A 26,819-nucleotide genomic window follows, 5' to 3' on the forward strand; every position below is an offset into this window, starting at 1 on the left:
AAGGGGTCTGAATACTTTCCGTACCCACTGTATATTTAAGTATGTGTGTGTCCTTTCTACATGAAGTTAAGTCCGCCTTTATTAGAATATTTGGTCTGGACTGGGAATCTGCTCTTAGCTCCTAGCAGGAGAATTAAATTAAATCCATTCATCCTTTCCAATCTTATGCTGTTGTTCTTTTGTTGTCTTTAATATTATGATTACTTCAGCACAGTTAGGGCTCTTAAAATCTAAACCCTTATTATATCCCGTTGCTTGTATTTCTGGACGGGCACTTATGGGTAGAGAACATCTGCTAAATATAAAACATTAACATATTTAGTGCATAATATCTGTCAGATTATACGATCAATTAACCGTGGTTCAATCAACTGAATACCCGGTAACTAACAACCTGTGTTAGCAAATAAAAAATGCATGCTCTTCATTTTAAAATAGCAAACATACTTCTGCTAATTTCAGCATCAAGTACAAGTATCTTGCAAAAAATACAGTACTACAGTCACACCCTGTACAGGGAAATACTGCAGCTACATTTGTAAGACATCAAAGATGTTCTCTTTAATGAGCACCCAGGACACATGATGAGGATGTTTCACTGGGATGAAGGACAGGTGTCGACATTTGGTTGTTTACCAATTATGATGCCGTGTGGAGTCAAAAATGTCCACAAAGTTGCAAAGAAACATGCGCTGGTTTATACACTACTTTGTTCTTGATTTACATTTTAGTGGTTTGTGCTGCATTGTCTTTTTAATGTTGTTCATGCATTATGTAAAGCTCTGCAAATCAACATCCCTTGCCTATCCTGTCATATCTACTGTCTAAATGTAAGGTGAGAAACCATAGTGGTATTGTAAGTACTATAATGATGCTTTTTACAAGAAGCTATTGTTTACTCATTGTTCACATTATTACTCAAACCTGTGCTTGCCCTGCAATGGGAATTAAAAACTCAGATGGAAGAAAATCCATATAAAAATCATATTAAAAGCTAAGAGTGGTGGCTGCTGGTGTTCAGCACTGAACTCAGCAGAGTGTGTGGGCTTCTTTCCCTAAATCTTTAGAGAAATACTCTTGTATAATCAAAAGCATCAACACCAATATGATAACACAGTATGTCCTCATTGCATAAATTAATAGACTATGCCACCAGTACCCTCATTTCCGCTGCTGGTTATATGAGCTCACCTTGTGTCACGTCTTCAGGGACCAGGTGAGACATCGCTGCTTCACTCGGTGGCAGTTTCTGTAACATGAGGAGGGTTGTACATCACAATGCTACCGTCTTGCAGTTAAAAAGTGATACAGAAGATCATATTAATTGGTACAAATTGACATTAATACAAAAAATATTGTATTCACCTCTTCCGCTCTGCGCTTCAACAGTAGATTTTTTGAGTATGTGTTATTTTACTTCTCAGGCCTCTATGCTGGTGGATATCATACCTGTCAAACACAGGTGTGACCAAAAAACTGTTAATTAAACATACTGCATTGCACCTTAAATGAACACAGCTAATTAGTTACACCTGTGGTGTTCATGCAATAAAAAGTACCATTGGTGGACTAACTAGCTTTAGGTACAATTACTACTGTACGTATACTTGAGGTACTTTTTTGTACTACTTCAAACTTCTACTCCATTATTACGCATCACATAAAACTCTCACGGGGGTATTTTTTCTGCATGAGGAGCACTTTTACTTTTATGTTACCTGAAGTTACATTTTGCTACTGTGACGTATATAACGTTACTTCCACTAGTATTTTTTTAATGTTGTATTACTACTTTTACTTTGCAAAAAAGTACTAAAATATCTTAATACTTCCTCTACACTGTCGAAATACATATATTTTTAAATATCCGCCAGGTGAGAGTTAATTAAAACACCTGTGAGCCGTCATATATACAAACAACGGTTACCACATTAGTTTACAGCACTCTTAAAACACTGATAAGCTCACCTTTTCTTCTGATAAAACTTAATGCGGGTTGTTTTCTCTTTCCTTGCTTTCTTTTCATGTTGGGAACTCTTTAAATCGGAGTTTTGGGTTAAAGTATCTCACAACCTGCCCGTTAGCAAACCTGTGGAAGTGCAGACCAGATCAAACCATTTGATCCTCACTGAGAGGGGTGCGTGAAAACACATTTTTGTTAAATTAATTGTATTAACTTGTTTAATAAGCTAATGTTAGCAATATATAATTGCACATTGTTCTTATTTCAATATTCATTATTTCCAAATGTGGCAAAAGAAGCTTAAAGGGCAGTTTTGTTTTTCTCTATTTTGTGTCTTCACCTATAAAGGTTTTAAATTGCCTGTTTTAATTGTTTATCAGGTAAATTAGAAGGTGAATAGTCCATATTTATGTCCACAATGTCTCAAGAGATTATATGTCTTTAAACCTATTTTTATGTTTTGTTTTAAAATATTTTACAAGAAATGTAAAGTTATAACCTTCAAACAACTGAAATGTAATGCCTTTCCAGTTCTGTGGGTAATTCAGCCAAATCAAATAGCTTTTCATCGTCACTATAGCTTTTGGTTTTAATATTTTGTGTTCCCCCCCCCCCCCCCAACACAAAGATCACAAATGTGAAAATGTTCAATTCATATTTAATCTTCTTTTTATCTAAAACGGTAAAATTTTAAGGTAGCTGAGCTGCTGAGTTTTTGCTCTCTTAAAAATCTCCTTCGCTGTGTGTGCTCATATCAAGACACAGCAAGCAGTGCGTGGGAGGACAGAGACCTCATGCAGTAGCTGCTTGAAACTCTCCAGCTTTAAGCATAATGGATAATAGATTAGGCATACCAGGGCCTCTTGGTAAACTAAAACACCCACCATGTCCTCCACCATTCTGAGCCAGGACTGCTTCTGCAGAGTTCATGTGAGGCTAGAGTCTATCCAGCTACCCATCAATCTAAAGCTGCGGGATTGATTTTGACTAACTTCATAACGTCTTAACCTGGCAGCAAGAGTTCATATTCAAGCTCTGGATCCAGCTCTGTGAAATATCACTGGTTCAAGTCTTGTGTTTTCACTAGCTACAATATTTCTGCAGTAAGGTTTTTGTCCATAATCTTGAATGTAGTAGAGCTGTGTGTGGAAAGGTTTCCCTTTAGAGTTACCCAAGTATTCCTTGAGAAAACAAAATAAATCTCATCTTCAGTTACAGGACACACAGACAATTAATGAGCACAGGAAACGTTTGTGGGACCTGACTCGAGCACATTTTTATTGACTGTTTATAACTGTTAAAAACATGTATAAAATTGGTCCTGTTTCAGAAACAAGGCACACATAGTCATGTCAATGTTCAGTGTTCATGTCATTATTAGCATTATCATTTATCAACATCAGCATGTTCCATCTCAGTATTTGTCTAATAGTAGTATCAAGCATTCCCTAATATAAAAACACGTTCCAATTACTTTTCACAGAGGTTAAAATTTTATTCCGAGCAGCAAGACAATATTCATGCAAAGACGAGAGTGGAGGAGAAGACGCGAGCTGACTGGACCGATGGGTCTTTAATAGTAGGTCTCCCGTTCCACCCAACCTGGACACGCAGGGAGAGAAAACAAACAAACACGGGATTTAGAGGCAATTTCTTGGAATATATCTGATCCTATTGAAAAGCATGCAAACATACTGAGAAGATTTAAAAAAAAAAAAAGAGAGGAATAACACCCTCACTAAACATAAGAATTATCCACGAGGCGTGGAGGAAAAACAAGGGAGAAATGAGCAGCAGAGATGGAGAAAGAGGCAGAAAAACAACAGCAGAGGGAGAGAGAGAAGTAGGAAAACACAAGAGAAGATAATAAAAGCATGGATTCTGGACTCACCTCCTGGGCTGCGTCTGAGGATCAGCTTACGGATTTCATCATAGAAAAAGATGAGCAGGGAGTAAGGGAAGGCGCAGAACCACCAGTTGGGCCTGAAAAACACACACACACACACACACACACACACACACACACACACACACACACACACACACACACACACACACACACACACACACACACACACACACACACACACACACACACACACACACACACACACACACACACACACACACACACACACACACACACAGACACACACACCCACACACACACACATACACACACACACACACACACACACACACACACACACACACACACACACACACACACACACACACACACACACACACACACACACAAGAGGTGAGGAACATGATCCAGTGCCCCGGGCCTGCATGAGCAACATGAGGTAGGTGGAGTTTTGCACGATTACGGAATCAACTCGATGTGTGCACGGCTCACTGGCGGATTGTGAGATGAGCCTTTTTTTCTGTGCTTTACTCACTTGAGCGGGTACATTCTGAGGGCGACGTCCATGCCCGGGCAGTAAGAGAGGAAAGCAGCCAGGGCGGTCTCCTCGAACAGTCCAAAGATCAGGATCTTGTTCCTGAAAACACACAGGGGAACAATTAGGACTCACCGTTTGGGACAACGAAACCGGAGACATAAACAAACCAATCCGAGTTGACTGAAAATAGCGAGGATTTTAAAGAACTTCTTCATCTTGGTGCCAGGATTTCAAACTATTGACACTGAGCCAAGGCACTGACGCAAAGCACAGTGTGAAATGCCTTTTAAATACACTTCATATCGTTTAAAGCACAAAATAAACACTGAGGTCATCTAGAGTTCTTCCTAAAAGCACAGCAGCACTACTGAAAAAAGAGGCGTGACATTCAACATGGCAGCAGTTTGAGGAGCAGAGAAGAGACTCGACGTGTTTTCTGATGAAACCTCCACAGCTCAGAGTCGGATGAGGACACGGAGGTGCTTTGAAATATATACTGGGGTGTTTTTGTACTCACTTCATGCCCTGTTGGAAGACAGAGTTCCTCCTGGTCTTACAGATGATCAGATCGGCCCACTGGACGACCACGATGCTGGCGAAGAACGCCGTGTGGCAGGTGAACTCCACGATCTTCCTCTGCTCGTAAGTCTGACAAGGGAACGCACGCACATCAGAAACAGTGTGAACCAGGCGCCGATGGCCAGGTTATGACCTTCTACTTGTGATCTGTGCATTACTGTTACTGACCCACTGCTGCCCATAGCTGTCCTCCAGGTCATTGACGTATTTATTGTCCCAGTTCACTCTGATGCCCAGCAGGGTGGAGGGCAGGAAGCCATTTTCAGCCAAGATCACAAAGTAGGTGAAGAAACCTGCCAGCGCCTGGATCATACCTGCAGGGAGGAGATTATTTTTTTGATTAATGTCGGAAATTAGTTTGTCTTTCGAGCAGTTTCAGACTGAAGAAATTGATGCAGTTAATTACAATTTGAAACCAAGGGTCAATAAATGATTAGGGAAACAAATTGGCCTCGAGGTCTGTCGGGGAAAAATCCGCTAAGAAAGTGAATGAATTTCAGTCTTTTGAGGACTAAACCATGTGTAATTTGATCCATAAATACAAGAGACTCAGCTGTCTTCTGAGGAATTAGAGGCTTAATCAAAATGATGATTAATGTTGAAATTGTTGCGATGAATAAACCATGAAGCCCATCTGATTATTACAAGATGCAAATACATAATAGGAGAATTAGACAGTTGTTTTGAGGAGAACCCGTAAAGAAAATAAGACTGGTCTCATAAGGTAGTACAGGAAGTTCAGCGGGGGGGGGGGGGCAAACCTTTTCCTGGCTTCATTACCAAAGAGGGGAAAATCCAAATCCAGAGACACAGCTCTCTCTCTCTCACACACACACAGCTCTCTCTCTCTCTCTCTCTCTCTCTCTCTCTCTCTCTCTCTCTCTCTCTCACACACACACAGCTCTCTCTCTCTCACACACACACAGCTCTCTCTCACACAGCTCACACACACACACAGCTCTCTCTCACACAGCTCACACACACACACACAGCTCACACACACACACACACACAGCTCACACACACACACACACTCTCACAGCTCACACACACACACACTCTCACACTCTCACACACACTCTCACACACACACTCTCACACACACTCTCACACACACACTCTCACACACACACACTCTCTCTCTCACACACTCTCTCTCTCACACACACACACACACACACACACACACACAATGCCTCTACTGGTTATCTTGGACCACCCAGATGCTGAGCTCCAGAAAAATCTACCAAGGAGACATGGTTTAGCAAACTCCTGGTTCTGGTGTGACTTCAGCCGTGTACTTTGTACATTTCGACTTCTCATCGAAGCGACACAGACTGCTTACCGATCTGTCCGTAGGCGATGCTGATGAGCCGCTCGTTCACCAGCTTGTCTGTTTTGGGGTTTCTGGGCTGTCTCTTCATGATGTCGCTCTCGGCTGCTTCATAAGCCAGGGAGATGGCAGGGACCTGGCAGACGGGACAGGATTGATGAGCAAGTTGACACATTGAACTAACCTTACAGTTTTGTTTCATCCGGCTTCGGTCAACATGCTAAGCTTTTCTGTCTAGATGAAGGTGGACATTCGGCCTAATTCTAAGTCATTCAAATGTTAGGAACTGAATAAACCCGAATTTATGACACAATAACAGGAATAGAGTGCGTACTATATTATTGATTTTGGATACTTTCACCACATTGTAGAAATGCAACATTTTATCAGCACATAAGTCTTCACCATGTCAGTTCCCAGGTCAATGCAGAGGATGGTGACGGTTCCCAGGGGCAGAGGGATGTTGGCGATGATGAAGAAGAGGAAGGGGGTGATCTCAGGGATGTTACTGGTCAGAGTGTAGGCGATGGACTTCTTCAAGTTGTCAAAGATCAGACGTCCTGAAAAAGTAATGTCAAAATTAATATGGCGAGAAAAATTCAAGCGGTTACACTGATGCTTCTTGCGGTCTATTTCCACATTTCTGGAGGTATAATGAGCTTGGCTGCTAAGTCTTACCTTCCTCCACTCCGGTAACGATGGAGGCAAAGTTGTCGTCCAGCAGGATCATGTCAGCGGCCTGCTTGGAGACGTCAGATCCAGAGATACCCATAGCGACACCAATGTCAGCCTTCTTCAGAGCCGGAGAGTCGTTCACACCGTCGCCTGTCACGGCCACAATGGCTCCCTGCAGAGACAGAGCACAGAAGACTTAGGTTAAACAACCACAAAGAATCGAGGACAACAGACATTTCTGAAAGCTTTTAATCCCAATTTGTGTCTGTGTTTGTTTCCTAAATTCTCTGTGACGCTCACCTGTCTCTGGCAACCTTCCACAATGATGAGTTTCTGCTGAGGGGAGGTTCTGGCAAAGACGATCTCAGTGTGGTACTTCAGCACATCGTCGAGCAGCTCTGCGGTCATTTCCTTCAGCTCACCACCGTGGACAACACAGGCCTTGGCATCCCTGGAGAGGAAATCACAGCAGCATTAGGACAACAGTTGTCATCCCACATCCTGTTTCTGAGAGGAAAACTAAGGATGGGGGATAATCAAAGAGGAGAATCATGGGGAAACAGGAAATTCCTTTCAAAAACAGGCAGCGTCGGCCTTGACACCCCTTGATTAAAATAATGGCACCATCAGCAAAAAGCTCTACATCTTACTGAAACATCAGACCTTCACTTCAGACAATTAATACTTTTATTATACATTATCAGTCCCATAGTACAGGGTAGTACATATTATTATATGTACCTTATACATGTTTTGTGTATTTTCATATCTGTGTCTATATATTTAGAGACACAAGACCGCTCAGAACTAAGCTTTAGTATTTTATACACATATTTAGTATGTGTACTAACCTGGGGTTGACTTCTGAGACTGGTACATTCAGGCGGGCAGCAATGTCTTCAACGGTCTCGTTGCCTTCAGAGATGATGCCCACACCCTTAGCAATAGCCTTGGCTGTGATTGGGTGGTCACCTGTCACCATGATGACCTGAGGGAGAAGACAAGTGTTAACACAGAACGTGATAATGTTTTTGGTCTTGAAATGATGCATACATGTGCTGTACAACTGAAAAAACTCACCTTGATTCCGGCGCTCCTGCATTTGCCGACGGCGTCGGGCACAGCAGCACGAGGAGGGTCGATCATGGACATGAGGCCGATGAAGCACAGGTTCTCAGTGGGGAAGTTCACCTCCTCAGTGTCAAAAGCAAAGCCCTCTGGGAACTGGTCATCAGGCATGCTGAAGTGGCAGAAACCTGGGTGAGACGTGAAGAAAATGCTTCACATATTACTGTTTCTCCACCAACATTTTAAAGACAGAAAGATGGAGCTTTAGAATGGAGCTGTGTTGTACCCAGCACTCTCTCTCCAAGTCCCCCCAGCTCAACGTAGGCGTTCTGGAAGGCGTCCTTCATCTCGTCATCCAGAGGCTGCTCTTTGCCGTGCAACAAGATGGTGGAGCAGCGGTCCAAAATCCTCTCTGGGGCGCCTTTCATCACCAGCAGGTGCTTGGTCTCTCCGGGAGTTGCATTCTTGTGGACGGAGAGCTGTGGGACGACAGGTAGGCTGGATTTTAAATCCCAAGTTACGCTGGAACTCATTCATCAAAAAGTGGTCGATGGAGACATGAAAGAACCCAACCACTAGAGGGCGCATATCAACATTTCCCTCCATTACCACCACTAGTATTGTGTTACAAAATGTTTACAAAGTTTTATCGACAGGTTGAACAAATGTCTGCGTCACTTCACCTGCATAGACAGGTTGAACAAATGTAGAGGCTGTGGGAAACTCTGTGGATTGTTTACCTGATATTTGTTGGTGGAGTTGAAGGGGATCTCAGAAATCTTGTCGTATTTGTCTCTCATGCCGCCAACGGATCCACAGCACAGCTCAATACACTTGAGCAGGGCGGCTTCTGAAGCGTCACCGGCTACGTCTCTCTGTGGATTCAAGCAAAGGACAAAGAGTTGGATCATATGGATCATGTACTTATTTACAATATATTGTATACAAAATCTGATAACAGAGATACACTGAGAATAACCTTTGATAAAAGACGAGAGTTGTGTTTCTGATTTACATATTACAATTTATAGCAGGTGGATGAAACAGATGAATTCAGACCATCTTAAATTGCAATGATTCGTTCCACAAAAAGACATTCATGATTAAAAGAACCTCCTCCAAAACTATGCAGTTTGAGAAAGAAATAAACTCGTCAGTACTCGTGAAGGAATAAATCAACGGGTCTGTCTGGCCACCTCTTGCTATAGCTGCAGTTATATATTTCTGAAAGACCGTTAATTATGTTGAGTTTCCTGCCAAGTCATAATGCCAAGTCACCTCCCACACAGTCACTGCATCTTGGGACTTGTCGGGGTATTGTATCCAATTTAACAAGATGTTTGAAGGAGGAAAAATATTCCATGAGGTGAAGATCCTGCTCTGTGCTTATTTACAAGAGATGGTGTTACACCAAAAGCCAGGGATATCTTCCTCCACTGGTGAATTGTTTAGACTCTTTAGTGGTCAGAATGGGTGAACTAGAGCAAAACGTTTAGTGTTTGGTAACCAGAAGAGTTAAGAGGAGGATATTCATCGAAGGTAATAAGCTTTTCACCTTCAGGATGGGGACGTTGGTCTGCTCTGCCAGGAAGACGGCGCGGTTACACAGTCCAGCGACTCTGGCCAGGGCAGCCCAGGTGGCAGAGCTCTTGTCGAAGGAGGTGCCGCTCTGGTTCTCTGTGGTGTCGGCCTCGTGGATCTGGTTGTCGAACCACATGTGGGCCACGGTCATCCGGTTCTGGGTCAGGGTGCCGGTCTTGTCGGAGCAGATGGTGGAGGTGGAACCCAGGGTCTCGACAGCTTCCAAGTTCTTCACCAGGCAGTTCTTCTTCGCCATACGCTTAGCAGTCAGAGTCAGGCACACCTGGAGACGGGAATCAAGTGTTTCAGCTATAACATCTCAGTCTTTGAACCTATCGAAAATGAGACTCGGGGCAGAAATGCTGGAGAACTCACGGTGACTGTAGCTAGGAGACCTTCTGGCACGTTGGCCACAATGATACCGATGAGGAAGATGACAGCCTCCAGCCACCCATACCCGAGGATGAGCGAGAGGATGAAGAAGGAAACGCCCAGGAAGACGGCCACGCCGGTGATGATGTGGATGAAGTGCTCGATCTCCTTGGCGATGGGAGTTTTGCCGCCATCCAGACTGGACGCCAGGGTGGCGATGCGACCCATGACGGTGCGGTCTCCGGTGTTGATGACGACTCCGTTGGCGGTACCTGGAGAGAGCAACAGATTGTCTCCATTAATAGCCCTTTCACAACTTTCATATTCCTCTAACTTGAACTTAACTTTAATCAAATGAAATCTGTACACAACTAATATTGACGCAGTGACTTTTGTGTTGTCTATTTGTTAGTTCTCTACCTTCAACACAGTTGGTGGAGAAGAAAGCAATGTTCCTGGTTTCCAGCGGGTTGTCGCTGGAGAAGTCAGGAGTACGAGTCTGAGGCTCGGATTCACCGGTCAGAGAGGAGTTGTCCACCTGAAGGAGTGAGAAGTAAAGCAAGACTGAACCACCAAAGATATCCAGAGGAGTGAGAGTGACGTGATGTCTACAGGACAGTGTAAAAAAACAATGACTGCCATTGTTGAGTGGGAGAATAGAAGAAGATGCATTTAATCCCAAATAAAACTTCAACTAAGGAACAACTCGAGTCAGTCAAAAGAAACATGAGAATAAAAAAAGTAAACTTAACAACTTAACAACCACACCTGTCAACATATAGTATTTCCCATCAGATGTTAATCAGCTTTAACCATGACAGACTGTACGGTGTGTGAGTAAATCATGATTTATTTTGTCTCAGTATCCACTTGCTCCATGTTTGTACTCAAAAACAATAAAAATACATAAATATTTAACATCTTAAGTGCAGTTGAAGCCACTGCTCCAAAGTCTTTGAGGTACGGACCTTACAGCCATGAGCAGAGACGACTCGCAGATCCGCGGGGATCCGGTCTCCACCCTTGACCTCCACCAAATCTCCGATGACCACCTCCTCAGCGTTGATGCTCTTCTTCTCGCCGTCGCGGATGACCAGGGCTTGCTACGAGAACAACGGTAAAATATGTGTTTTCAGGGCAATTTCTTAACAGGATTATATACAATTGTATTCCCAGTAGCGAGAGATTGTGCAACATGTTGTATTATTTGTCACTGTCTTGATTGTAGCAAGTAAGTCAGGAGAAACTCACCTGTGGGACCAGGTTCTTGAAGGAGTCCATGATCTTGGAGCTCTTGGCCTCTTGGTAGTAGGAGAAGCAGCCAGTGATGATGACGACAGCAGAAAGCACGACACCCAGGTACAACTATAGAGGAGAGAAAAGACTCAGTTAGTCAGTTCATCTTTGGTGGTATCAACTCTTTATCTCACACTAACAAAGACCCCCTTACGTTATCGTTGGCCGGTTCGTCTTCTGCGGCAGCCTGGATACCGTAAGCCAGGAAGCAGAGGATGGCACCAATCCACAGCAGCATGGAGAACCCACCAAACAGCTGGAAAACACCATAAAACAACATGCAAGTTTCAAGACGTTGCCGGTTTTCACAGTCTGCAAAGAATCGATTTGCATTTCTACAATTTGAGTACGCAAAACAGGATTCTGTGGCACTCCTGACTAATACATTTCAGCAGAGAAGAAGTGACTTATACCTGTCTACAGAACTTGACCCATTCGGGCGTTGTGGGGGGAGGTGTGAGGGCGTTGGGGCCATCTCTGGCCAGGATCTCTTTTGCTCTGGAGTTGGAAAGACCCTAAAAAAGAGACATAAAAAATGTTTCGACATGGTTTGAGTTAAGCATGTGTGGTTATGTCAGTGTAAACTGAGGAAAATCATAAAAGGAAAACCTGTGAGACCTGTTTTTTGCTCTGCTACTTTACAGCTTTGGGACAAGGACGAGTCTTGTTTCCTGCCAAACGGCTTTATTTGCTAAACACACACACCGCTATTACTTGGGGATGTGGTGGATTAAAGTTTGAAACAAAAACATCAGCAACCCCATCGACAGGAAGAAAGAACTCCGTAATCTTACAATTACTGCGTCCTCCTTCAATAATCTGTGTAATTAGACAACAAAACGTGCAGTTAGCTGTCATTCACAGCTTGGGATATGGAAAGAGTGATAACAGAGTGAGCGGGAGACAAGACAATCAGGTTGTATCTCTGCTATTATTGAGCCGTGCGTACTTAAACACGGTCATGGTTTTCTTAAAGTGTAAAAAAAAAGGAGAAGAAATCAAAGAAAGTGTGATTGAAGGTCTCTTTGGAGGGCGACCAGGATTAAACCTCACAGTTTTTTATCTTGTTGGTAGAGTGCTGTAGTAAATGAGTCCTAAAACCAGGAAATGAGTTTGCATTTTCCAGTTTCCTCGTCTCAAAGTCAGATTTTGGTTAGATGCCTGAAATAAGGTCTGTAATTAGCACAAGCTTAACAGATTTTCTTCTGCATAAATACGTCAGTAAACCCCCTACTAGTGAATTTCGAAGCTTTTACATGTCTTAAAAAAGGCGGTCGCTAACAAGTGGCTGAATGAAACTACAAAACAACATCACTCAGAACACTAATCCGCCCCTGGCTTAGTGGTGGTGACGTGAAGTCATGTGACCCTGGTCTAGTTCCTCTATAGCCTATCGTTATCGTATTGCATTCAGCGTCATGCACTTGTGTTTGCCACAGAGCTGATTTTCTGCAATAATCCAAATGGAAAAATCCCATTGGCTTCTAGTCGAGGGAGCCGGTGCGATGCCAACTTCCGGGTTGGCCGACAAAAAAAAACGTCATCCCTGCAGCGCTCTATAAGACCGGTGTTCCTGCGTGAATGAAGTCTTTGTTTTGGATCAAACTGAGACAGATCAGACTTCAGAGGATAATCAGCATCAGTGGAGCATTTGGCCAGTGTGCGGCTCTACTGGGTTGTGTAATGGGATTCTGTGTGTGTGTCCTCAGCGTGGTGAAGACCATGGTCCAAACAGGAAAATTACATTTTGTGTAGCAGCTGAGTTTCCCCCTTTTTCAAAACAATGTGACATTTATTGACTCTTTCAAAGGTTCAGTTCACTCAAATGACAACTTTTTCCTTCCTCCCTAGTGGTTTCCAGCCATGCAGACAGTTTTGTATCTAATATCTTAATGGACAGACACCACTGGGACTGACCCATTAAAATCATTTCCCCTACGTGAGTTACTGCTGCTACTTTGCACGAATCTAACACACAAAACATCTACAAGTGAAAGTGCGTCTGTGATTTTGACCTCAGTTTGTACTGTGACATCTTCCCTGGCCTCTGGCTTTATCTGCCTCTGTGGCTCACACACTCAAAAACAAACACACACACACACTCACCCTGGATAGGTCGGTCCCATATTTTCTGTGGAGTTCATCCAAGGTTAGTTTGTGATCATCCTATGGAAAGAGAGAGAGAGAGATTGAGAGACATTTGCTAAACCAAGCTAAAACCCCTGTCATTTTAAACCTGCAGATATTATCTCCTTTGAGGATTAAAAAATGTGGCGTCAGGTCCTCCAGAGGGACACAGGGAACATAACGATGACAAGGCGAAATCTGATCAGGATTATGGATGCACGCCGGTCCATACAGTGCGAGGATTATTCAAAGCGGACATTCAAGTAAAACTAGAGTCTGCTGATGGTTGAAAACTCGCAGCCAAACACAAGCCCTAAGCCGTCATGAGCTCAGTTACATACGGACTCATCCAAACAGTTTGCTGCCAGTAAACAGTCCGACTGATACACTGGTGTTTGCTCCACAGAGTAATGCTCATGTGTTGAACTCACATCAACAGCGGTGTCATCAACATGAATTTGTTGGATGATTTAATCACAGAAAGTGTTGTTTCAGGTAATTAATTGATCATAGAGTCTATCATTTAGAAAAAGGGCTCATCCGGTAGCAATCTGTTCATTATTAAATGAAAGAGCCGAGGGAAAGTGCAAATTACAGCGGATCTGCAAATGAGCAACCAGAGAATCTGGCACATTCATGTGCCTACACTGTTTGTTGAATAACGCCTACAGCGAGTGAATGAATAGAGATTCTTCCAGCGTAAATTGTACGATCTGCAGTAATATCTGACTCCCACCTTTCATTTTTGTCATCCTGCGAAACAACAAAGCATTGTGAGCTTTATACAAAACGCAGGAGAGTGAAACATCCCCAGTAAAGAGGCCAACGCTGGTTTACTCACGTAGGTGACAAATTCTTGAATTTTACATTTCAGTTTTCTTTCCCTCAGCGACTACTTCTCCATGAAATAAAAGCTGCACAGCCTGCTGCATCCGGACAAAATATCCATTATATAAGTGGAAATGTTGAATGTAATGTTGAGTGACCTGTTTTATGAATGATGTTTGTGCAGTAAAAGCACATTTCCTATGATAGACGGCAGCTTTGTTCTCGGCTACTGTTCGTCTACAGTGAATGAATGAAGCAAGCATCAGTTCACACCCCTCAGTGTGTCCCATTGTGTTACGTAAGTACAAGTTTACATTGACCTCTTAAAGCATAATGTCTCACATCCACTGCTTGGAGTATACATGAGTCCTGTGTGAACTTAGACATTTACATAATGGTCATTTGAACACAATGGTGACGTCCTATCTTTTTACATTCACACTCTTAACGGCTGGAGGAGAAAATGGGTGCAATTGCCACCGGTTTGCATTATAATAGGCGAAGGGCTATGTGGATAAAGTGCTATCACATGCCCCAAACTACTCTCTTCTTTTGACCGTTTGTCAGCAGTTCTTTTGAAGCCTGTGGGGGATTTCTTCACCAGCTTTGATAGTGCGGCTCGTAAACACACACATATTTAAATCCTGATTGGATGGCCTAACACACACACGCCTGCACTACTTTCTTGTGGACGGTTGATGTTGTACATGATGCTATATTTGGCATTTTCTGTTGGACTTTGTCTCATTTTATAAAATCACTGGCTGCTATGGGAATATTCCGCTGGACTTTGACGCCTGAGTTAATTGCATGATGGTGCAATAATGATTAACATGTCGGCTTCATGGGCTCCATAGAGACACACCTTCACACTTATTACTCCTTTACTACTTACCGATATGCTATTCTTCTTAAACCGTGGTTCAAATCTGAAACCTGAGGATCATCAATACCCTGTTGCCCAAAATCAAACCTTCTGAAGACACAATGTGCTTTGGACAGTAGGCAGACACACTAAAGACACCGCCTGCTGTTGATTGCAGTAAATGATATGCTAAGTTAAGGAGGTCATGGCATTGAGATGTCCTTCAGCGGCGGCAGACTTTGAGATCTGGTTAAAGCGTACCGAGGACAATAATCATTAATATGTCACAGAGATAGAAACTTTATTACCTAATGACCCACAGGACTCTGTGACCTGGGGAGTGACATTGGGCAGAGACTGAAAAATCCCCACTAATTAAAGAATTAATTGTAAAACTGGCAACAAGCCATCACATTCATATAAATGTAGTTTTTTGAAAAGTTACTTTAGTTCAGCGAAAAACTGACAGCGTCAATCAACCTTCACTTGATGACCCTGTGAAAGTCAAAGAGCAGCTTACAGCAAAATGACAGAAAATGATCATTATGATACGATCCAATCATCAGGGAGACATTTGAACAGGTTCACTTGTATCTACGTCGGGCTTTGAGCTGAACTTGAGACCTCAATCTGCCTCCTTGTGAGCTGACCTTGTGAAGGACACTATCCTACAACACAAAAGACGCTTTGTCTCCAACAAGACGCTTACGGGTCGTGTGTGGACCACCATACGAGAGAACCGCTTTAAGAAGAGCAAGATACTCGAAGCTACAGATGAAACACCTTTAATGAATGTATATCTGCCTATAAAACGCCACCGTTTTAACATACAGTGGGCGGTATGATATCATTCAATCGCTCGTCTCCTTTATTGGGGATGAACTGAATGCCTCGCTGACCTTGGGAAATGACCGCCGCCAGCTACACATACAGGCCGAGAAAGAAAAAGAAAAAGCTGACACAAGTGGAAACTGGACAACTGTTCTACACAGGAAAGCCACCGAAACCTCTCTGCGTGCAACTTAACAACTCTGCACATTTCTGTGCATCTGAGTGCAGTTTGGTATCTGCATGATTGTGGCTGGAGGTGAAATGAACTACACGTGATCTGAGAGTTTGAACGGAACTTAGAATCAGATTAATTTGTGTTTACGGGCTGCAGAAAAGGGAGCAGTTCATATGTTTTGAGAAACTGAAGACAATATTGACAACAGAGCCTCTGACCCGACATTTCAGCGTTGAAAGCTAATCTAGATAAGCATGACTTAGAAGTTAAGTATTGCTGTGAACTCCTTAATAACACGTGACAGCACATGCAGGCGTGTAAGTAGCAATCTTTATGAAATACGGGTCAGACAGCTACATCTCATGTGACTAGCCGAGAGGTCAAAGCAGAGGTTTGTCTCGGCCGTGACTGTAACACTGCTGTGGTTGATGGCAGTGGCCAAGAGTGTTAACATGGCCTGAATAAAGCTGTCATTAAGCATGAGGCAAACAATGTACAAGAGGACAATGGTTGTTAAGTTAAACAAGGTCAGCGCCTGTTCCTCTCGGCTTGAATCGAGTCTGATTTTGCAAGTTACAACACTTTTAAAAATAAAATACTCTGTACTTTACAATTACAGAGTGGTTTTACATTTCTTTGTGTACTCACCAGGTCAACTTCTTTCTTCAGTTCCTCCATATCCTTCTCCCCTTTAGCCTTCTTCGATTTCTTGTCCTTGCCATCGGAGGTTGCCGCCAATTTGTACTCATCTTTCCCTCTCTGGATTGAAGAAAGTGAGAAAAAGTAAGCGTCTGAAGACCGAGCACACGTGGGAAGTTTGCTCCAAGGCTTCCTCGTAAGTTGCACCAGCAGGAGCGCAGAGCGGTGTCAACTTTGCTGTTCAAACATGCTGTAAAACGTATGTTAATCATTGTTACAGGGATTGTGAATGACTCTCATAAATATCTCCGATTTAAAAAAAGAAGTTTGAAGAGTTCCCTGAAACTGTGAACAAAAAAACTGAAGGCATGCACAGAAGATTTCGAAACTAAGGTACAAAGTACTTCAGGCGATTCACAACTGTCAAGCTTAACCAATGACTCAAGCTCAAAACTGAAAAGCACAACCAGCTTAACCTTAACCTAAAGACTCTTGAAAAACTAGTCCAAAACATGTGACAAAGCTCCAATACTTACTCCCAGCCCCATGGTTGCAGTGCAAGTCTGAGAACACTCAATCCAATTGTCTTTTTAAATTGCAACTTTCCTACTCCGCCTCTCTCTCTCTCTCACACACTCTCTCTCTCTCTCTCACTCACTCAGCCCTGAGTTCTGCACTCTCCAGAGCAGAGAAGATAGGTTGCTTTGCATTAGCATACCTTTATACCCACAACTGGCTCACCTGCCCTGAGAGGAGGAGCTCGGGGGGGAGGGGGAGGGGGTTGGGAAGGGGTAAAACTGGACAGGTGAGTAGTAGTGTGGGAAAGGGAGGGGGTGTTAGTGGGAAAGGGAGGCAGCGGTGGAGGAGGACTACAGGAGAAAGGGGAGGGGTAGATCTTGCTCAACTTCCCTGTTTTGTTCTCACCGCTTCCGTTCCTCTTCTTTCGCTCTTACTCATTCAGTCTCTCTCCTCAATCCATTCCTCTTTTTCCATTCAGCTTCGTCGCGACCTTTACATGCGACAGGTAGGTGGTTTGGACAACCAAAACGCCCACGCCCTGCAGAGTGAATCCCTCCGAGTGGTGTGTCCTGCCTGTGTGCGCTCCATTTACAGTACAAACAGAGATGAAGGAATGAAAAAGAAATAGTGGATAGTGGAAAAGGAATGGGAGACAGACAAAAGCAGAGCTTTTTAGGTGAAAGTCCAGCTCTGCAGGTGATTAACTGCACAGAGCTGAAAGGTGCATTTGAATAACAAAGACCCAAGAAGAAAAAGGTGAGAAGCTGATAAAGACTTGGGAGGAAGGTTGAAGGAAACCTCATAGCAGAGATAACAAGTGGAATGCAAAGGGAGGAATCCTTTAGCTTTCCCTCGCTCTCTGAGGTCAATGTGCCCTGGAAGAAAACTACCTTGTAATTGATCCTGAGGTCCTTTCACCTCATGAAAAGTCAGAATGTCTCTCACAATGCTAACACATTGTGTTTAGATATAGATTCACATTGCTGCCACACTGCGTGAGCTCAAAAAGGTCGTTGGCTGACTAGGATTAATATACGTTAATCATCCACAGAAATGCGCGGAAATCAGATTTGAAACCCAGCTCAGGTGAGATTTAGGTTTCTCGTCCAACCTTGAGCAAAGCTCAGCTGCTACTCAACTAGGAAATGGATATTAATTAACCAAAAGGTTTGCAGCTACAAGTGTAAGCCCCACCCTGGTGTTCCTGCGCTGAGCAGAAATCTTAAGCAAAGCCATAAAGTTTCACTGAGAGGGTTTTAAATGAATGATTGAGCCACACAATGACCCGCACACTCACTGTGTCCTTGAACAGACAAAGGGATTTCTCAACTGGTCAACAAGCTGGTACAGAAAAGCGAAATACCAAAAATAACTATGGCATGTGCATTAGTGCAGGAGATGCACTGGACAAAGGCTTTATCTTTTATCTGTGGCTGCCACCTTAGCTCGTGACCCTGAAGTCCCTCACACAACCAAGAAGTGGCTTTCCTGTTCATTGAAACTCACAGGGAGGAGGAGGGCTTGTCCTTGTTGGCTGGCTGGCAGCTGGATGTGTTTGTAGTAAACTTCCTATTGTTTATAGTCACTAGAGTATGCAGGGAGGAGGGGGACGTTATCATACAAAGATGAGGGGAGAGTGTGAAATAGGAATCCTCCGAAACTGGAAAAGAAAAAGGTAAAAGATAGACTAGAGCAGTCAAGTTTTAGGTATGGTACAATATATGCAGCTCATTTTGCTGCTGCTGTAGCAGAATACAGGCCTCGGCAACCTGCCACGGCAGCGCAGTCTGCAGTGCATTGAATTCAATTTGTTCCAAATCCATTCATGAGGAGAAAGAGCACGGTGATGTAAGAGATAGATAACGGGAGAAAGGTTGAGAGAACCCTTAAGGGGACAGTTCAACCCAAAATAAAATTCAATCCAATTACCTCTTACCCGCGGTGCTGTATAACCACTGAGACAATGGCTGGAGCTCGCCACAGTACAATAGAAGCCAAGGGAAACTGGTTTGCGGTGCTGTCTCTCGTGACAATCGGCGGATTCATTGGGATGCTAACGAACAACATGTGCTTCACGGCCCATCATGTCAGGAGCTGGAGATGTGCTGTGCGTACTTTCACCACCTGACATACGACCACACCTTCTATTCAAACACATTCACACACACACAAACACACTCATTGAGACTTCCTGTTTACACTTTTATCGGTGGGATTTGTACTTGAGCATGTTTAAGTCTTTGGGAAATCGACCTCCCACGCAGCAGTGATGTCTCTCCTGCATCTATAAAACCAAAGGAGCAAACCATGATGGAGCCTAAGCGGTTCCCTCAGAGTTTTTACACGACTGTCGGGGGTTTCAGCTCCATAATTAATGCAGTGTACGTTCTTGTTTAACCCCAAACAACGCTCTGACAATCATAAACAGCTTGGGAGGCGAAGACGTAAACATGGCCTTTGGAATGTCATTGTAGTAGGAGTACAAGGAGTAATACTGATATTATCAGAGTAAACATACCAGTAAGTAAACTGTCACTTAAAGGCCATATTAGTGGGATTCGGAGACTATATTCACAGCTAAGCACCACTAGTGGTATGTGAGGGAGTATTTGTTCTTACTTTTTAATACGTTCTGTGCGTTCTCCTCCTGACACGAGTTTAGGGCATTAAAAAGTCATTAAAGTCACTCTGGCTCCAGCGGCCTGAACAAAATGTACATTTAAATGTTCCTTTGGCTAAACGTGTAGATGAGGGTACATTGTAAATGTTTCACTCGGCTGCAGATTGCCCTTGTAGTATTCAAACTGTCCTGACCTTTGTACCGAGGGTGACGTAGAGGCATTTTGAAACGTTCAATAATCAAACCACAGCCACTAGTGTTTTACACTTGATAGAGGTCCAGCACTGAGTCAGACTCAAATAAATACAGCTGGAGACAGTCCACATCCATCCGAACAGATACATGATGACTCCAACACCACTAACTGAGATTACACTCTGATACCAGCAATCTGTCTGAAGTTTATTTGGCAAAGATAGAGATGTGTGTTTACTGAGCCTGCTTGCCTTATGCTTGACTTAAAAACGTATGTCGTTCAGACATTGTAGAGCTCATCAGAGCTCTGATGGCCTTGAATGAAAGCCAAGAGTATTCCTTTAGAATTACAGCAAACATTTGACAGTAAAATAGCTATGAAGGTCCTTACAGAGCACCTATAAGGCCAAACACAAAGCCAAACACACGTGCAGTGACTTTTAGGTTGTCGGGCTACTTTTCACTGCTAATTCAGTGTAGCGGGGGGGCCCGGAGAAAAGTCACGTTCACGTGGAGTCATTCCTCGTCCTCCAGAGAAGCCTGAACAGACAACGACCTATTGTTTTCTCCAGCAGCCGTCGATTTCAACAACTCAAGACTAAAAACGAACAACTCGTTTACAGCCTTTTGGGTTTGACTTCATGTTCCATCTTTTTAAATGACACCAAACAGCTCACAGTGAAAAATAAGCCACTACGTGTTAAATTCAAGTCAACATTTATATCATTCTGTTGACGATCATCTGAAACATACATATAGCACACAGTGGAGAATATTGGGAAAGACAGCAGCGAGGAAGTGAATAACAAATTCCCACCCACCACATCATAAGAACAGTGTGTTTCTCAACCCACCGAGCTTCCAGGGCTCCCACAGCACACTGCTGTATTGTCACAGCACAACGCAAGTTATGTAAGTAAGGACATGTCTATAAACCATCCCAAGACAGCAACGTTTTCTGTGCAATCAAATGAGCTTTCTCGCCGGAAAACGTGACTTTATTCACAGTAAATGACATCCAGTAACACCTCCCTCTATGCTGTCAATCCCTTCATCTTGAGAGTTAACCTGCACATCTGTCTGCCTTCACAGCAGATTTGTCTCGTACAGACTGTAAATGTACTTAATCACTGTAAGATCAGTGGGAATCGTGATTAACTGAAGGAGAGAGCAGATTATCTCTTTGACTCACAAATCAAATTGTCTCATTTTTGAATTGCTACTCGGAGGCGTTCTGTGTTTTCCACTTATACGTGAACGACAGTGTACTCACTAAAAGTCTCTTACAGGATGTTGAGCTCTAAATCACGCTGAACAAGATGTCACCTCTCTCGTTTGCCTCTGCAGCACATTTGGAGAGCGAGTCACAGAAAGTTCTCAGACGACAGAGCAGGAGCAGAGCCTGTGTTATAACAGATACTTATGAATCACGTCGGAGATTAGATGACTTGATCTACTGGCCTGTCTGTAGGGCAAGACTGAAGACTATCTGATGCTCTCAAACCTAACGGGGCGCAATTGAAAATGACAAAACAGCAGGCTTGAGCAGGCATTACTGCTCTAAAAAATAAAGCTTTAAAAACACGTACAAAGAGCAACTCCCTGTTAATGCTATTGCTGTCCCACATTTTGGAGCATTGGCTGGTGACACCTGCAATTCCCGTAAGAGCACACTGATGTTATTGCCAGCTTAATGCTTCCATCACCAATCTGCCTCAGTATTAAGCACCAACAAACCAGGAATAGTTATTTTTGGTCGCAGAGCCAAGAGACTTTAAAGAGCATCATGGTCTGAACTCCCAGAAAGAGACTTCACATACCTGCTTGAAATTCCCAACCCAGGTGTTTGTGACAGGCTGTTGACTCTTAGCGCTCAACATCAAGCTCAATTCAGCAGATGTGGCTTCAAATTTGAAATGTTTTAGAATTGTTTCGGGGCGAACAGAGATTGCTGTCGAGCGGATGACACCAGAACAGAATAAAGATGGAGATGTCCTATAAAGCCTCAAACAAACGTTCCTCTTGCGAAAAGACATCATCGACCCCTCAGTCTCCTTACTTGTCTGCTACTGGGGATATCTGTGTCAAAGCCCAACATGCTTCTTCTGGAGAACACGTTGGATGAAAACCAGTAGGCTCTCGCCCAGGCTGGTGAGCCTGATAAGGACAACAAGGTGGCCTCCCTGATCCCCCACCTCATCTCCTCTTAAAGACAAGACACAATAAAGGACAGTAAATTGCAGTGAAATGGATGGATCATAAATGCACAATAATTAAGAAACACAACAACCAGGCCAGACTTTGCGAGAGAGAGGAAAAGAGAGACACACAACTGAGTGTGCTGCTATTTATAGGTCCAAACATTTGCCAGAAAGCCTGTTCCTTCCAGGCCAACTTGTATCAAAGAGAGAGCAGGCAGGATTTATGAAATTGGGTTTTTACATCAAAGGAGAACTGGTGTAGAGTTGGTGATATTAAGGATACAGCATCAACGTATGCAAGACATAGGACAGCTGATAGATGTATTCGAAAACAGGCAGCAACGACAAACATTACAACATATTTGTCATGACGTAAACGCTCAGTGGTTTGCTTTGGTTCCTGCCAGATCACATTCCTCGTACGGGGAAAAGTCGGTGGAGAGCAAATTGGATTGGTATTCCTTTCAGTTTCAACTCGTGTGACGATGACAGGGATCGAGTGATCTCTGAGAGGAAGAGAAGGACGGCCCGGCAGGGTGAGAGATGTGCTTTTCTAATTTTGATTATTGTTATCAGTATTAGGGTATTCACTACCTGATGAGGTCACTGTCAAAGCTGCAAGCAGGTATTTCAAACTTAACCTGGAATGAAATTAAACAAGAAGTTAACTGTGATGATCTTGGATTTTTGCAACCATAAAGTCTATCATCTCAAAATGTATCTATAGCTGCCGAAACAAGTATCAAAATGTCTTCAATGTGGTTAAATGCAAATATTAGCTGCCTTTAAATTTAAAATATTCTGGAAAACTACTATTTGAAAGGCCTGCACAGAAAATCTCCCGTTGTGTGCTTTATGTGTGAAAAGGAAACTACGGACAACATTATCCAGAGGTCACATGAGAAAATGGCCAGAAAGAAAAAGGAAAATCCAGCATATAACTTCATATAATATATTAAGGACTCATGATCTTAAATTGTATAATATTGCACAAATAAATAAATCTAAAGACCCAGGTATCGCCTTTTTTAAAGTAGCATATGCTTCACTCTGCAGTGGAGAAGTAGAGCACATAGAAAACCAGTGAAAGAGTGAATGAAAGGATAAAGAAAGAAAAGAGTGACTGTAGGCACTGCCAGCCTGGCTGATCCCAAACCCTGGCAACAGCAACAAAGAGCCACTGTCCCTGCTCGCTCGGTGCCTCACACACTCACGCATGAATACTGTACTGTGTCCACGCCGGCACACACGCAGACAATGACCCCCGAATGGGAATATTGTTTTAGTGATTTCCTTGTGAACTTTCCTCAAGATGCAGTGCTACTTTAATCAATCAGTGTCTGGTTTGGAGTCAAAAGATCAAGAGGTCCATGTGAATGCGTTGACCGTCGAATGCTGCAGATTGTTAAGGAGTCATGAACTCATTATAAGGCGAAGGTGTTGCTTAATTGTCTGCGCTTGGAAATCTTTCTTCTGCTCCAAAATCAACATCCACAGCTCAGGCTTTCAGCTGACAGGCTGCTGAAGTGAGCTACATTATACAGTCAATTGTCATTTTGAATTGCCATAATTGTAAACACGCCGCTAAAGACTCATTTTCGCTTCACCTACCAAAACAAGATGACACATAATTGTTTTAATGATTATCTTTACACCTTTTCAATTAGTCATTTCCTCCCTGTCAGCTGTCCCGGTAATGCAGTATTCACGTCATCTGATTTAGAGCTGCGGTGCATTGTGTGTGCCGAGTGAGGCTTTCAGAATAAAAGCCCTGCTGCCGGGTACTGACATTCCTAACCAAAGTTGTTTTCACTTCCCTGACAGACAGCAATAACAGGACCTCTGCTCGCTAACTGGGTCAAAGGTCATTGAGCCGGTGGAAAGTTCTCAAACTCGTAGAAAAAGATAAATCAATGGTTGACACAGAAAAAGAGGAGATTGAGAGAATGTGACGTTTTCTTTGAAGTAGCTTTAAGTCGGTCACAATCGGTTTATTCCACACATATATTCTACTTTTTAGAATATATTTAAGACAAACTTTGAGAGAAAACATATTGGAGAATGGGAAAGGAGTTTAAATCTTGACAAAAACATGATTTTGAAAGCTTTTCTGTCGCTGCTTTTGACTTGTTCTTCCACACTAGTACCGCTGCAGACAGCAGCTTCCTCGACTTTACATTCACCTCCACATCGCTGAGTTGAAGAGAGAAACACAGAGCAGAGGGAACAGTCAAGACGAGTGGAAGTTGGAGAGGGAGGAGTCAAAGAGACGGGAGGAGACGAGGAAGAGGAGGAGTCTCCTCACATGACGCTCATGGCATGTCTGCTTGTCCTTGGAAAGGAGACCGGCGTCTCACAACAAACGATTTCTTTGTCTTTCTATCTGAATCTGTCTTGTTCTCTCTTTCTCCTTCATACATCCTCATCTCTCTCGCCCTTTCTTTTCTGTCTCTCTTGTCTTTCGTCTTTGCACTTTAGCAAACTTTTTCATACTGCTGAAAAGTTATGAAATGACACGACGGAAGGATTTTCCCACTTTTCTGCGAGACGAGTGACAACCCCTTTGTACTTTTCCGCTTTCTGCTCTACTGCAGTTATTGCCCAATAGTTCATACACACTCACACACAAACACACATACCTCCCCCCACATTCTCTCTTCCTCTTCATTATCATAATCATGCTGTGTCACACACACACACACACACACTGAATTCCTTTGCTGACTCCTCCCCTCAGTGAAGACTTTCTCCTGGGGCCCTCACAACTTTCCCTCATGGAAAACTACCAGTGCGCACACACAAAGACACACACACACACGCACACACACACACACACTGAGATCTGTGTTAACAGTGGATGACACAATAATGAGAGAGAGAGAGAGAGAGAGAGAGAGAGAGAGAGAGAGAGAGAGCGAGCTGTGATGAAAGTGGGAGAGAGAGGGTCTTTGATGGTATTAACAAAATCTGATGAAAATTGTAAAGCTCTCCAACTTACCCACCCACACACACACACACACACACACGACAACACTCCTATTTACATTCCCAACAGCCTTGAGAGACTAAGGGACGGTTGACTAGAGACAGACCCTCCCTCCACCGTTACCTGCTGTAGAAAGAGAACCAAAGCAACACCACCTCCCACTGGACTAATCCTCCATCGACCTATACCTCGCAGGTGCTTTGCTGTGTTCATTCAGTTTTTGTCTTTTCTGTGAAAATAAACAACATATCTGTGTTATAATATTGTGCGATTCATAAACCGGTTTTTGTTCAACATCTGACATGTGACACTTTTCCTGATGTTAGATTTTCAAAGATCTACTTAAGCAACTGGTTTTGTGTTTGCATGCATTTAAAAAAGTTAATAAAACCAGCCAACCAAGCATGTTCTCTGTCGTGGTTGTAAGATAATTAATGTCCTCCGCCAAGAAAAACTTTGCTTTTACTGAAACGTAGCTGCTTTTTTTGCCAACTTCTTATAATGAGCTTCAATAGTGCCCAGAAATATGCAGTAACACTGTTCAAACACAGCCGGAACTTAGGCCTCAGCTTGCCACAAGAGGATTAATGCTAACACCAAGGGAAACATTGAGTGATAACTGGTTTATAGAGTGTGAAAAACGATTAGGAAGTTTATTATATTAAGTCACATCTCCATCAAATCAGGTTGAATATCAGGAGAGAGTCTCTATCCTTCATGTAGACAATCAGAGGAGCAGACAGGTAAGCTGACGTTTGTTTAGTCACAAACAATGAGCTCCTCTTGTATGCGGGTGCACACACATATTTCCACACTGTACCAACAAACTACGCATATTCACTCAACTGAAAAACTTGACAGGCTCAGCAGAATTCAACGCCTGACTGCTGGTGCTGGTGGAAAAAAAATGTGATGACTTGCTTCATTCTATATTGTGTGATACTATAGCGTAACATCCTGACGTGCAGACATGTGGTGCTTTGAGCTTAACGTGAGGATTAGACTGCACATCCTGCCATGTCCTTCAGCGTCAAAGTATGTAATAACGTCTGGTGTGCAGCACCGCTATTCTGGGAAGAACAGGAAATTATTGTGTATCTTATTCTGGCAGCAGCAGCAGCGGTTTGATGAAGAAAAAGAGGAAGAACTGTGTAGCATGAACATTTATGGCACAAAATTTGATTTTGTTCAAAGTTTGATTTGTCATCGCTATTAGCCACAGACGTAGACATAGAAGTACATAGACTGAATAATATAACTTATCTGATGTTTCTGTCATATTACAGTTTCAAACACAACGATTGCCCTATTTTTTTGATGAAAGTATTATGAATTTCTAGTTCTTCAAATGAATAATAAATTGATTTAAAGGAGAGGAAACACGCTGCACCATAGTGTATACTCTCTCTACTCCCTGTACAGCTTAACCACACACACACACACTGATGTCCTCATGTCCCCTACAGACGACACCTCTCATGATCAGCTATCAAACTACAGTACAGTATGAGAAAACGACACACACACACACACACACACACACACACACACACACACA

General features: G+C 43.1%; 1 protein-coding gene across 1 annotated transcript; it reads right to left on the reverse strand.

Moving 5' to 3' along the window:
* Positions 1–3,209: 3,209 nt before the first annotated feature.
* On the reverse strand, positions 3,210–17,393 carry LOC116385981 (sodium/potassium-transporting ATPase subunit alpha-1). The gene is made up of 23 exons (XM_031851874.1): positions 17,277–17,393; positions 16,750–16,860; positions 13,382–13,441; positions 11,689–11,790; positions 11,430–11,531; positions 11,231–11,344; positions 10,948–11,082; positions 10,400–10,517; positions 9,983–10,251; positions 9,582–9,890; positions 8,767–8,901; positions 8,313–8,505; positions 8,039–8,214; positions 7,810–7,946; positions 7,259–7,409; positions 6,962–7,130; positions 6,689–6,843; positions 6,296–6,419; positions 5,119–5,264; positions 4,889–5,019; positions 4,369–4,470; positions 3,855–3,946; positions 3,210–3,565 (listed from the first exon to the last, which is right to left on the reverse strand). Exons 1-23 carry the CDS (start codon positions 17,286–17,288, stop codon positions 3,537–3,539), a joined length of 3,072 nt encoding a protein of 1,023 aa, XP_031707734.1. The 5' UTR covers positions 17,289–17,393; the 3' UTR covers positions 3,210–3,536.
* Between the last annotated feature and the right edge of the window lie 9,426 nt (positions 17,394–26,819).

Source organism: Anarrhichthys ocellatus, unplaced genomic scaffold (assembly GCF_004355925.1).
Source record: "Anarrhichthys ocellatus isolate YVR2014 unplaced genomic scaffold, GSC_Weel_1.0 scaffold12, whole genome shotgun sequence".
Classification (NCBI taxonomy): domain Eukaryota; kingdom Metazoa; phylum Chordata; class Actinopteri; order Perciformes; family Anarhichadidae; genus Anarrhichthys; species Anarrhichthys ocellatus.

Coding starts and splice junctions, on each gene's coding strand:
- LOC116385981 (XM_031851874.1), bottom strand. Junction 8,902..9,581: donor CCAACGTCCCCATCCTGAAG/GTGAAAAGCTTA, acceptor TTGAATCCACAG/AGAGACGTAGCCGGTGACGC. Junction 5,265..6,295: donor CATCGCCTACGGACAGATCG/GTAAGCAGTCTG, acceptor TCCTCCCTGCAG/GTATGATCCAGGCGCTGGCA.